The following is a 14,212-nucleotide window of genomic DNA, read 5'->3' on the forward strand; positions in this document are numbered from 1 at the left end:
TTCTCATTCTCTGGCTAGTTCTATCTTCACCTATGTTTAGCTCATTCTTTGTATAATCTGTCTGTAAAACTATCCTGGTAAAACTGTCATACACACACCACCACCATCACTGTCTTCTCTCTTACTGCTTTTAAGTAGCCTCGCTTCCTCTGCTGTTCTCATGTGAGTTGGTCATATCCTACTTCTTATTCCTTCTATCAGACCTTTCTCTGATTCATCATTATGTCTCCCCCTCAATTAGATGTCACTTTCAAACATTGCTGTTTCCTTCTACAAACTAACCTTAGCTTTATTTTTAGGAATTATAGGTGCGTACTAATTGCATGTCTGCATTCCGGCCAGATCATACCATAATCCAGGGTGTGTCTGTACTCTGGCTGGATTATTTATAGCTTTGGATGTGATCCCTTACCAGAGCATCCATGTTGCTGGATTAAAATTCCTCTACAACTTGCTGACACCCATCTTACTGGCCCTCAAAATATAACTTATACTTATTCTTCAGTGTGTGTGTAATCGATTAAGGGGTCCGTTGCAGTCATAAGAGTCTGTGCTCACACTGTAAACAAGTATGGTGTAAATTAGCCCCTAGCAATGACAGTATGAGAACCAAAGAGAAAGTAAATACTCTGATCATGAGAAAAGATAATCACATTTATTGAACCGTTAATAACATAGTATAACATATTAATTTCATTAATAATACCATGTAGTAATATATAGTATTGTAATATTGGTAATATATTGATAGTAATGATATATAATCAATAATATATCATGTTTATCTATGTAAACTGTTACTTAAGTTCTGGCAAGTACTTCACAGGATAACTGTAAAGTCATTTTATAAATGAGAACATTAAGGCCAAGAGTTTAGGTAATTTGTATTTAATCTGAATCCAAAATTGTTCCTACTATACCGACTAAGCTGACTCCTTATTAAAACATCCTAACATAAAGTAAGTAAGTTTTCTTCTGTTTTGTTGACATCACTGGTAGATATTAACTCAGAGAAATGGAAGTGTGGATGGGGAATGAAGACAGACAGACAGATAATAGTATATGTCCGTATTCCTTGTTTAAGTTTGTATCTCAGACACAAAATATGTTTCTTTCAAAGAAGTTTTTCCTTAATAGTATTGACTCCACTTCAGAAAACAGACCAAAAAGCTTGAAAGAAAAAGAACAAATGGGTTTTCTCTTAAAACTTGAAAATACCAGATATTCTCATTGTCAGATAAATTGAAAGAGGGCTAGAGAAATGCTTCAGTAGTTAAGAACACTGGCTGGGGGGCTGGTGAGATGGCTCAGTGGGTAAGAGCACCCGATTGCTCTTCCAAAGGTCTGGAGTTCAAATCCCAGCAACCACATGGTGGCTNATAACCATCCGTAACAAGATCTGACTCCCTCTTCTGGAGTGTCTGAAGACAGCTACAGTGTAATTACATATAATAAATAAATCTTTAAAAAAAAAAAAAAAATTAAAAAAAAAAAAAAAAAAAAAAAAAAAAAAAAAAAGAGCACTGGCTGTCCTTTCTGTGGACTGCGGTTTGACTCCCAGCACCCACACAGCAGCTCACAAACACTTGTATGTTCCAGAGGATCCAGTGCTATCTTCTGGCTTCTGTGGGCACCAGGAACACAAGCACAAACATTCATGCAGGCAAAATACTCATCCATATAAAAATTATTTTAAGATGAACTGGAAGATAGTATTCCAGACCAAATAGGATTCTATAATATTCACTTTCTAGGAAAGTCCAGTTTCTCCTTGACACTATTTCCAAATTATAGCCAAAGCTGGTATGAAATCTGGCCCACTGTTCAACTACCATTCTCCTTTACTTACAATATTTATTCAAAGATATTTTGACCCTATTATACATACTGGATGCTGCCATAGATAAAAAGATACTAAACTAATTCACAACTAATTTGTTCCATTATAATAAAATAGCAACATTACCTAAGAAAATAATTAGAGGTTTGTTTGTTTTTTCACATTGTAGCTGCTAAATCCTGAAGATGATCTCTTACCAGGAAAGATTCGGGACAGCAATCGATCAACACTTCTAGCAACAATTCAGGAACATGGTTACCCAACAATCAACCTGGGAATTGTAGGAGACAAGTAAGTATAGCACTTTGTTCTAAAAAGTAGTTATTCTGCCTTTAATCCCAGCACTCGGGAGGCAGAGGCAAGCGGATTTCTGAGTTCGAGGCCAGCCAGGTTTACAGAATGAGTTCCAGGACAGCCAGAGCTATACAGAGAAACCCTGTCTTGAAAAACCAAAAAAAAAAAAAAAAAAGGTAGTTATTCTGAAATATGAATGTTTACATTACTGGGGTAGGTGGAGTTGGTGCTAAAGAGACAGATTGAACAACGTGGTTTTCTCATTGGTCACATTTTTCAGATGCCTAAATAGAGGTGCATTAGACTATATTAGTAATAAATATTTCTTAAAATGGGTATTACAAAAGGAGACATATTTCACTTTACTGTGGTGTGTTATTCTGGGGACTAAGGATAGTGAAGCCATTGCTGCTCACACTTTGATTTCAAGAAAGATATTGGGAAAACAGATACGAGGCCTAGGAAAAAAACTATCAAAACTAATCTCACCTGGTTCTCTGACATCTAAGCACAGTTGTTTTCCATGGGCTTCATTTTATATCATTGTACAACCCAAATTTCTTCCAGTTTCACCTATTTAAGTGCAAAAGAGGTACATTAACTCTACCTGCTCATATTTAAGAGCACATTGCTCCATAACTACCAAGTCAGTTCAGATCTTTATTCTCCAAATGTTTCTTTCAGTTTCCAATGGTATGTCTCATCATTAAATAAAAAAAAAAAGGTCTCTGTTTTCTGAGCATCCCACTGCTAAGCAACACTGCTACTTAGCCCTTTTCATATGATACAAATTTCTGTTCTCTAGAAGTGTCACTACTTGTAGTAATAATTAAACATCAACCTAGTAAAAATAAAACCAGATCCACTGGAGTGATAGATACCGTATGTCTGTCACCTGTATCTCCCTATCTTCTTTACCACGGAGAAAGCTCATTACGCATTGATCTTTCTTTACGATGAGTGCTTTTGAAAAGCACTCACAAGGTATGTTCTAGTAACATTATTAACCCATCCTAGATGGGAAATGGCCACAGGCCAAATCTTGAACATCAATATCATATGGGTAGCTTTTTAAAGTTCTTCTTTCCTGAGTTTATTTCATGTGCCTTTAAACTTCATTCCTTATAAAAATTCTTACTCATATGTTCACCTGGCTGTTTAAAGAAGCTGATGATCACTGTGCAAGTCACCTAGTATCAGAGGCCCAGCTCCTGGAAAGAAAGTGGGAAGAACTTCACAGCAGGAGGAAGATATCTAGTTCTTTGAATTTGGACCTAATCAGTAATCTGTCTTTTAATATAAATTTTAAGCACCTAAAACCAATATTGACATAGCTACAACTTCAAAGAACACACACAAAGAAGAGACATAAGAGTTTAAAACCAAGCCGGGCAGTGGCAGCGCACGCCTTTAATCCCAGCACTCGAGAGGCAGAGGCAGGTGAATTTCTGAGTTTGAGGCCAGCCTAGTCTACAGAGTGAGTTCCAGGACAGCCAGAGAAACCCTGTCTCGGGGCGGAGGGGGGGGGGGGAGTTTAAAACCACAAGGATAAAATAAGCAAGAAACAAACTCAGCATAAAAAGTCTTAGTTCCCACCAAACAGTAGTGCTGGCCCTGCCTTCAACTGCATTTATGAACTCTTTTTTTTCTTTTCTTTTTTTGGTTTTTCGAGACAGGGTTTCTCCGTGTAGCCCTGGCTGTCCTGGAACTCACTTTGTAGACCAGGCTGGCCTCGAACTCAGAAATCCGCCTGCCTCTGCCTCCCGAGTGCTGGGATTAAAGGCGTGCACCCAGCTTATGAACTCTTTATGACATGGAAGGGTAAGGTAGCTTTTTAGTTATTATTCATATTATTATATATCCTAGCCCTAAATTGCACTGTTCTGACCCATAATTCTATGTATTCTTACTTCCATTCTTCACTTTCCATGTTGGTTTAGTTTGATATTTTCCATGGGTTATATAATGTGCATCCATGTGTGTAATACATGTTAAATAGCACAGGCAAACTTCTAATTACCAAGTGTCTTGGCCACTGCAGCCAGGTTTGGTTTTTTTGCTTGTTTGTTTGGTTGGTTGGTTGGTTGGTTTGGTTTGGGAGGAATCTTTTTTTTTTTTTCTTGTTTTTTTTTTCTTTTTTAAGGTACATAGGTATTTGGTAGACTGTATTACTGACATTATCTTATTATAAAAGCAAAACACCTTTAAAGTACTCTTGTGTTGGTGTACTAATAGATATAACTTTTTTAAAAAGCAGGTTTGTGGAGAAGGACTGAATTGTCCTTTGTTGAGAGACTTACAGACTCAGGAGTGATGAGATCCTGAAGTGGGAGGGCAGTTCGAAGAGATAACATCAAGGCCCTCAAGGGACACAGACCTTTCATTCCTTTCAGATTCAGGAACGAAGGGAATTTTTAGGGTGGGAGGATAAAGTTCCATAACGTGGTAACCTAGCCTGCATGCCTGAAGTCACAAGGCACTGAAAGTAAAGTTATAATTCAAGGCTGTTTCCAGCTGCAAGGAGGGAGACTGCAAGAGCACCCAGCGTGCTTTATCAACTCTGCCCCAGAGAGAGCTGAGAGAGTAGGGGAGACTGAGATGGAAGAGGAGCCTATGATCTAACACTGATGTCAAGTTCTTAATTAATTTGTGATAGGCGTTTCCTGATGATGTTGTAATGTTGATTTTAAATTTAATCTCAAAGCATACTTTGAAAGTATAATGAACAACAAACTATAAAACCAGGATAGTGGGCAATTACGAGAAATGTGCCACTTTCTAGTGTTTACCCTTTTATTTGATAGCAATACCTTATATAAAACTGAGAATGTAGGACCCCCCAAAAATGGGGAGATCCTTGCTCTAGTCTCGGGATGGCGCAAACCCCCCTCAGGAACTCACAAGAGACCGTTCTTGATGCAAAACACACGAGGCTTTATTCCAGAACTCTGGGGACAACTCATATCGGCTTAGAGTTGACCCCAAAAGGGAGAAGGACCCTTCTTTTTATGGGCCCTCAAGGGGGAAGAAGGAAGGAGGGAATAGGGGATTTCCAACACATGGCCTTAGGCCATCAATCTAACAAGTTTTAGCTTCCTGATTTGAGATGATTTGCAAAGAACAGGTATAGGAGGGGTGAGGGTTGGAGTCTTGTGGAGGAGCAAGTTACCAGGGAAGTTTTTCACCTATAGCCTAGCAACCAAGACCCACAAATTCTTGGCAAAAAGCTACAACAATCGGCAAATGCATGAGTTCACACAACAATCAGGGCCTGCACAAGCACAAATTCAAAAAGTACAAATGTTTCTAAGCTACTGGGGCGTAATAAACTTTTTCCCTTCACCAGCAGTAGAATCTATTTCATCAATCTAGGATTTTAATGATTTCTTTCATTTTGTCAAAGCCTTACAAGAACAGGGTTGTTGTAATATAGACTTTCTCAGTCTTAGAGTGCTGTATTAAAGAAGCTCAGATGAATGGTTTAGAACTCAGAGGTGGAGTGTGGGAGGCAAGAATGGACTGCTTTTCTAATGAAAATCTGTACTGGGAATTTAGCAAGGGAAACAAGGTACATCACTGTACAGCTATTGATATTCTGTGTAGGTTGCCTCTTCATTCTTTTTGCTATGCATTTCCTTTTCTAGTGAAAGCAAATATTGTTATACAGAAGCTTCTGTGAGAACCTCTACAGGGAAACAAGTAGTCATGGGAGGAGCTCTGGGTGAGAAACAGCTCAGGAATGTTTTCAAGCACAGAGCCAGGCTGAGCTCCGATAGATGAGGGTAGAAAGTGATCCTCGTATTCTTGTCATCTAAAAAGTCCTGAGAGTGGCTTTTAGTTTCTGTATGATTATACTTTATAGCTCTTGTTCTTATCATTTACCATGGTTTTTTTCATTCAATATAAAACTAGAAGAGTAAGTGTTAATAACTGTTTAAACCGATTTAAGCTAAAGTTTGCTAGCCGTTTATTTGTTTGTTTAATGTCTGTATGGGCATTTTGCCTGCGTGTATATCTATACAGCATGTGTGCCTAGTGCTGTGGAGGCCAAAGAGGACATTGGATCCCTAGGGCTGAAGTTATAGGCAGCTGTAAGCTGTCTTGTGGGTGCTAGGAACCAAAACTGGATCCTCTGAAAGAACAGCCAATGCTTTTAACTGTGGGTCCATTTCTGCAGCCTATAACATTTACCTATGTCTTGTGTACCTTTTGTTTAAAAGAAGAAACTGAGTTCATAGGTCAGTGAGAATTATAAGAGGAAGGCTTCAAATACCTGAAAGTTAACTGTATTTTTAAGTGTTCTAGAAATAATAAGTCTACATTAAAACATATTCTCTATATTTTGCACACTCTGTAAGGAACACAATGTGTTGGAGTTTCTAGGGGATTTGGTTTGTCTCCTTTCTTTCCTTAAAAAAAAAGTCTAATTTTGAAACCCAGCAATGTTAATGAATTCATCCAACATTATAAAGCTAGTTAGTACAGAGGCAGAAATGGAATCTAAATATCTTGAGGTTGATAATGCACAATTCTTTGCTATAATTTTGAAAATGTGATGAAAACATATCAGAAGAGCTGCAGCAACTAAGCTTAGGTAGTCAGAACAAATTTGATAAAGTCCAAAAATTTGAAGAATTTGTAGCATTTGGATAGAAAAAGATGATAGGTTAATCCAGATAGGAAGCATAAAATTTGCAATATTAGGCCAGACTGATTAGAACAAAAGGTTGGGGTAGAAAGAATACACATAAATTAGGCACATATTTGGGGTTAGACCTGCCCATACCAGTTGAATTTGAAGCTTTTTTTTCCAAAGCAGAAGTGGTATAGTAAGTCATTATTTAGAAAAATAATTTGACTGCAATGTTTCAGATAGGCTAACGGCTTAAGAGTGATACAGCTTACTCACTGTTTAGTCAGTCAGCAGGAAACGTTCATTGTATCTGAACATAAGCTACTTGGTCTTAATGAAAACCCCACTTATGAATCAGCTGAAGTGGGCTAAGACTTTCTAACTGTAAAAAGTGATGATGTGACTGCTCCAAGTAAGGTTGAGGGGAAAGTTTTAATTGGGGAGAGAGAGAGAGAGAGAGAGAGAGAGAGAGAGAGAGAGAGAGAGAGAGAGACTAGCTAGGGGCATCTGGAAGAGCAGAAAGCTGGGAGAGAAAGAAGTAGATTGAACACAACAGACCAGTCTTGGCCATGGGGGGACAGGGAATGAGCAAGAGAAGAGAAAGAAACAGCCAAGAAAGGGGGGAGAGGGAGGGAAAAGAAAGGAATGAGAGAGGAAGACAAAAGAGGGAGGAGAGAGTGCATAGCTGAAATAGCAGAGTTAAAAGAATGAGAAGCTGGGGGGTGGGGCTGGAGAAGTTTAGGGAAAGGGAGGAGGTGAGAAGAACTAGATACCTGGAGGCCAGCATAAGCTTTGGTGTGCTAATAGCCACCACTGATAACCATTTGTCCATTCTGACAGTGAGGAGGAACTGGCTCCTTTGGTAGAGGGAAATAAGCACCAGAATTTGGGGGAGTATTGATCCTTTTGGACCTAACACTAACAAACTTGTATGTTTACCCCAAGCTGCTGATCCATGGGTCACAGAAAGTAGCAACAATGCTGTAAATTCAGTGCATCCAACTGTGAGTTTTAAGTAAGTTATTGAAAATACAAAAGAGAGACCTTAGCACTGAGGAGTTACAGGCTAATAATAAAAATACTTACAAACATTTCAGATATTAAACTCAGATTTCAAAAATAGAATTAAAAAGAAAGAAATCAAGAGAAATGGTAAAGGTTGTTACATAGCACGCAATAGTACCACTGTTATTAGTGTTGATTCATCTTCACTTGAACAACACTTTATTAAAATAGTATGTTTAGCCAGGCAGTGGATTTTAATCTCTAATCCCAGAATTTAGTAACTGGAGGCAGGCATATCTCTAAATTTGGGGTGAGCCTGGTTTACAAAGTTTCAGGACAGCTACGGATACACAGAATAACCCTATCTCAAAAATAAATAAATAAACAAACAAACAAACGGCTGTTATGCCTCTTTAGCAGTTTTATATCCTGCCATTTGTAATCTATGCTTTCTTGGCTTTTGAAGCTTTTCTTCCTATGTTCATTCTCCTAATACAAGTTTTCCTATGGCTCTCCCTTCCTATGGCTTTCGGTCCTCATTCAGTAACAACATTGGCTCCCAAATCCTGTCTTCCCTTCCTTGAATATGAAACTAGTCAAGTTTATTCAAAACAGATGAGAACCATCTGGTTCAGTAACCAGTCAGTCTGTTTGTACTACTAGACAGCATGAGTTACTGAGTGCCATTCATGCCAGGAAATACAGAGTTGTAGCCAACACTTAGTTAAAATATTGGTCATCTGGGCATATGTGAATTTCAACTTTTATATTTTCTTTCTAGTTTCCTCATAAAATTGCTTTCATGTATAGCCTAAACATAGTAGGTAAAGAATTTGTTATATTGAGTCAATGTATGTACTTTCCCAACAAATAACAGTAAGCTTCTTGATTAATAGGACAAAGTATGTGTTGATAGTCCCTGTGTCCACAGCAATTGGAGGGTACGTCTCTTGGACTGGACAATCCAGCCATCTTTTCCTATACTGTCTTCACTTTCCATCAACCTTAATTTAATTAAATTATGTTCAAGGCTGCAGTATTGGCTCAGTTGTTAAGAGTACTTGTCATGAGGGCCCAGCTTTGGTTCCTAGCACCCACATGGAGGCTTATGGCAATCTATAACTCTAATCCCAGGGGATCCAGAGCTCTCTCCTGACATCTCAGACACCACGCGTGCACATAGTGCACATAATGCACACAAGCAAAACACTCAAACACATAAAATAAAATCACTTTTAATTTCAAAAATAAAGTTCAGTATTAATTGGGTTCATTTCATTCTGAAAACTGTTTTTAACTATTATACTGTTTGTACCTCAGCTTAAGACATAACTCAGTCACATAGCTTCTCAAGTACTGACTTGGACCTTGTAACATTTCAAGACTTGAGCTCCTTCCTGTAATTAAGTAAAATGCCCCCACCCCCCATTTCTGGAAAAGAAGACTCCTTAGAAGCCAGCCACACTCAAATCCTGCTGAGTTCCTTGGCCTTGTCTTAGACTGTACTTGGATTTCAACCTTGCAGCTGCCAATTTGTAAAGCTGCCTCTTCACATTAAAGCACGAAGTAGAAGATTAACAAGTACTGAGACAGCTAATTGGGTTCTTAAAAAATTGGCACTTTTCGCAAAAATTATCAAGATAGACTTAATAGTACATTGATTACTTGGGCAAAGCCCAAGTGCCTTACAGCTTCCAATTTGTGAGCCAAACAGGTTTAACTTCTTAGTGCTTCCCTAATGTTCTTAAAAGTGGGACATTTTTAATCAACTAGGAGAGTTAGATTTCACTTTAATTGGTTATTTATAAATTGCCTACTTCCTTTTAAGTGAACTCTTCTGCTCAAAATATAGTTTTAAATTTTGATCAAAAGAATGTTTATCATGTATTGAAAAACTATTTTTCTCATTAACAAAGAATTCTTCATACTTTAAAAGATAGTCTCATTCTTTTTTTTTTTTGGAAACAGGGTTTCTCTGTGTAGCCCTGGCTGTCCTGGAACTTACTTTATAGACCAGGCTGGCCTCGAACTCAGAAATCCGCCTGCCTCTGCCTCCCAAGTGCTGGGATTTAAAGGCATGCGCCACCACGCCCGGCTTGTCTTCTCATTCTTAATGGGAGACTTCTTCAGTGGCTCTTAAAGTTACCTTTCTGAATCCTTAAACCTTGATATTTTGTTTCTTCAAGTAGTTATCTCTTGTACTATACCAGTAATTTCCTACCTGTATAAAGTGAGGACATGACGGCTCCAAGGTATGGTTGACAGGAAGTTTTTTATTGTAGATATGAGGGCAAGTACAGCCAGAAGCGTCTGGAAGGGTCCATATGAGGAAATGAAAGCAGTTAACTAAACATGGCCAGCAGATAGGACCAGGCCAAGAGAGGAGAAGGAGATAGAGAGCAAGAGGAGGACCAAAAGAAGCAGGCAGGTAGACAGACAGACAGACAGACAGACAGCAAAGAACAAATGGCTGAAATGGCAGAGTTTTAGGGGAATGAGAAGCTGGAAGAAAGAAGGCTGATGATGAAGACAGGCAAGGTAAGAAGAGCCAGGAAGGCTGTAAGGACTCTCTAACAGGTATTTGAGAAGCTGAGAAAGCCTGGAGGCTAGCATGAGCTTTGGTATGCTAATAGGCACCACAGGAAGCCATTTGTTCTCTCTTTTTTAAAATTAGATATTTTCTTCATTTACATTTCAAATGCTATCCCTTTCCTAGTTTCCTCTCCGAAAGTCCCCTATACAGCACCACCACCACCACCACCACACACACACACACACACACACACACACACACACACACACACACACACACACACACACACACACACCCGCCCTGCTCCCCAGCCCACCCTCTCCCTCTTCCTGGCCCTGGCATTCCCCTGTACTGGGGCATATGATCTTCTCAAGACCAAGGGCCTCTCCTCCCATTGATGGCCAACTAGGCCATCCTCTGCTACATATACAGTTAGAGACACAGCTCTGGGGGTACTGGCTAGTTCATATTGTTGTTCCTCCTATAGGGTTGCAGACCCCTTCAGCTCCTTGAGTACTTTCTCTAGCTCCTTCATTGGGGGCCCTGTGTTCCATCCATCTAGATGACTATTTGTCTTCTTTCTTTTGGACCTGATAACTACACTAACCTCACAAACTGTCCTAAAGACGCACAACCCAGTTCCGATTATTATGTTTCATTCATATATTTCATATACATATATATATATATATACATATACTCATTTTAATCAATATATTTGACTTCAGTCAATAATATATCACTAATTTGTTTGTTTGTTTGTTTGTCTGTTTGTTTATTTTGGACAAGGTCTTAACTGTGTAGCTGTGGCTGGGCTGGATCTCCCTGTGTAGACTAGGCTAGCCTCAAACTCACAGCAATCCACTTAGCTGTCTCCAAACTGCTGAGATTAAATGCATCCAGTTCCACACCTAGTATTTTCTTATTTTTTTTAAAATGTTGTCTGCACTAACTTATTGGCTTCATAGCTTGGCCTTGTTTTCTTTTCTTTTTATACTGCATAGTGTCAAAATGCCTTGTGGAGCTGAAGTAGGGGGAAGTAACAGCCATGTATAGCACATGTGTTATGCTGGATATGAACTAGTGCCCAGCAAATGCTTGTAGTTATCCTTGCTCTTTAAAGAGATTAGTAAATGCTCCCAAGCTGCTTTTGTTGTTTGGGTATTTATTAACTGCATTTGTTCTTCAATCCACAAGACCTAGGACTTCTCACAAACTTCCATCTTCATTCATCTTAAAACAAAAACCTAATTAGCAGATTTTGCTCATCTGTTTTTATATTAAGTACTTTAAAATAAAAATGTATTTGCTTTCTGAGCACTTTGACGTTTGAGGGAGGGGAGCTGAGATTATAATTACATTTTTTTCCTTTCTTCCTTCCAAACCCTCCAATCTAGCTCCGCTCTGTTCTCCTTCAAATTCATGGCCTTTTTTCATTAAGTGTTATCGCATGCATAAATGTAGATAAATACATATTGCTAAATGTAACCTGTTCAGTGTGTATAATATTACTTGCATGTACGTTTTCAAGGCTAACTACTATACTAGGTAGGTACTGGACAACCAGTTTGTGTGCTCTTCCCTAGAGAAGGGCACCTCTTCCACTGCCAGCTTTATTCAGTTGCCTGCAGTTCCTGGTGTACGGCTGAGGCCTTGTGAACTTCTCCCCATTCCTTTTGGCATGTTCCTTGCTGTCATCCTAGTTCAGCTCACATTTGACCAGTCACGTTGGCAAGAGACTTGATGGGTGCAGCTTCTGATATTACTCAGAGACACAGCCTCACAGCAAACTACCTTGTGTTATGTCTCTTACTGTCTCTGCCCATCTCCTTCCTCAATGTTCCCTGAGCCTTAAGTGTGAGTGTATTGTATAGATATATCCTTTGGGACTAGGCTCCACAACTCTGCCTTTTGATTGGTTTTGGTTTTCTGTAATGGTCTCTATCTGCTGCAAAGAAAAGTTTACTTGATGAGGGATGAAGACTAGATTTATTTGTAGGTATAAGGACAAGTATTTATAAATTGTTGTTAGGGATTATGATGGTTTGGTAAATTAACAATTGTAGGTTCTCCTCCAATACCTTGACTTCACTAGCACCTAGTAATCAGCTAAGTTTCTAATACAAGGCATGGTTTGCCTATTGTTGAGTAGGTTTTAAGTCCAATTATAAAGCTCTTGGTTACAGTCAAGGTATGAGTGGTGCCACTACTCCACCCTTAGGGTTATCAGGCCATGCTGATCATTGATGTGGTTCATAGATGCCATAGCTAGTTAGAACTGTTGGCTACCTCCCTCCTTTGTAACATTACATAATGCCTCAGGTACCAGGAAAGCTAATCATCAGAGAAGGGACATTGAGATCAGTTCCCACTCAGGGGTCTCCGAGTCCTTGTCTCTGAAGTGCCAGGTCTCTTCAGAAATAGGGTCTGAACCTTCCACCTCTTGAGGGAGCAAAAGGTAACAGCAGTAGGCTGTATGTTTTGGAAGTCTTTTAGATAGCCCTGACCAACAACTCAAAAAAGGGCTCGTCATGTCTGGTATTAGCATTTTTGCTAGATGGTCTGTGTCTATTGGAGAAAACATCATCAGCCCAGATGAGAGAAACCCATTAAAGCTATATATTTCTATACAGAATACGCGCGCGTGTGTGTGTGTGTGTGTGTGTGTGTGTGTGTGTGTGTGTGTGTGTGTGTGTGTTTTAGGTAAATAGTTAATAGTATGGTTCCTTGTGGCTTTTTCAGACATTCTTATTTTTATTTTACTCTTCTTTCCCTCCCTTTTCCCCATTTCCCCTATCAGATCTCTGTACACTGCTGGTCACCTTTATCCTCATCCCACTTTCTTCTGTATTTACCTCCCTTCCTCTCCCCCAGGGCACCCCCTTTCCTATTCTGTGCACTTTGAATTTATAAACTATAAACTTGGTTAAAGGTTTTGTCTTCATCTTTAATTTACAGCAGACTTCATAGTAAAGCAAAAATATTTTTTTGCTACTCAGGATCATAATCATTTTTAGCAAAGACAGCTTTTCAGAAGTAAAAGCATTTTAATGAAGCAGGTACCATCTGTTGGTCAGCCAGAAAAACCAGGGCATATACTTTCAACCATATATTCTTCCTTCACAAAAACTGACTAGTTTTTGGAAAGTCACATTAATTCTCTGGTAGATGTACTTTGAGATATAGGTAGTTCTCTTGCACCTTTTTCCACCTATGCCTTTAAATCAATCTCTCCATCATATCTTTGGGATTAAATGATTATATTGATATTATAGCAAATAATATAGGCCGAGAAAGGAGCATTATGATAATAATTAGCACTTATTTTAAAGATAGAACTAAGTCAAGGAAAACTGGATTTTTGTGCTTTTTTTTAAACAACACATTTAGAACTTTAAAAGAGTGGTATTGACATCGGTCATCATCTCTGAAACTAAAGATGAATGTCATGGCTCTAGGTTGAAGAAAAGATTTCTTTTTTCTCTCCATTTAAGTCAAATATGTAAATGATTCTAATGTTCAGAAAGTGAGAAGAGGCAGAGGAGATGTTTCAAGGGTTGAAGTGCTTACCAAACAAATATGAGGACTGGAAGTCTTAGCTCCAGAAACCAGGTAAAAGCTAAAAGGGCATGGGAACACTTGTAATCCTAACAGGCTATTTTCAGGGCAAGTTAGTTACCTGGGCTAGGCAATCAGTGAGACCCTGCCACCATATAAAGAGTGAGAGTGATGGAGAGAGATATTGTAAATAACTTAAGGTCTCCTTACTCAACATGCGCGCGCACACACACAACACATCAATGGACTACCAGTGCCAGCTACCCAAGTAATGACATGAGACATTTTATTAATTATGAATGCTTTAAGCCTTAGCTTAGGCTTGTTCGCAACTAAGGTTTTTTTTTTT

General features: G+C 38.9%; 1 protein-coding gene across 11 annotated transcripts in view; it reads left to right on the plus strand.

Annotated features, from left to right (window-relative positions):
* The window catches only part of Gphn (gephyrin), a 418,076-nt gene that overhangs the window by 371,908 nt on the left and 31,956 nt on the right, over nt 1-14,212 (plus strand). For all 11 annotated transcript variants that reach the window (XM_021201556.2, XM_021201558.2, XM_029541198.1 and 8 more), the window contains one exon: nt 2,010-2,131. In XM_021201556.2, the coding sequence (XP_021057215.1) occupies nt 2,010-2,131 (122 nt within the window). The remainder of the gene's footprint in view (nt 1-2,009; nt 2,132-14,212) is intronic.

The sequence above is a fragment of the Mus pahari genome, chromosome 7 (genome assembly GCF_900095145.1).
Source record: "Mus pahari chromosome 7, PAHARI_EIJ_v1.1, whole genome shotgun sequence".
Classification (NCBI taxonomy): Eukaryota; Metazoa; Chordata; class Mammalia; order Rodentia; family Muridae; genus Mus; species Mus pahari.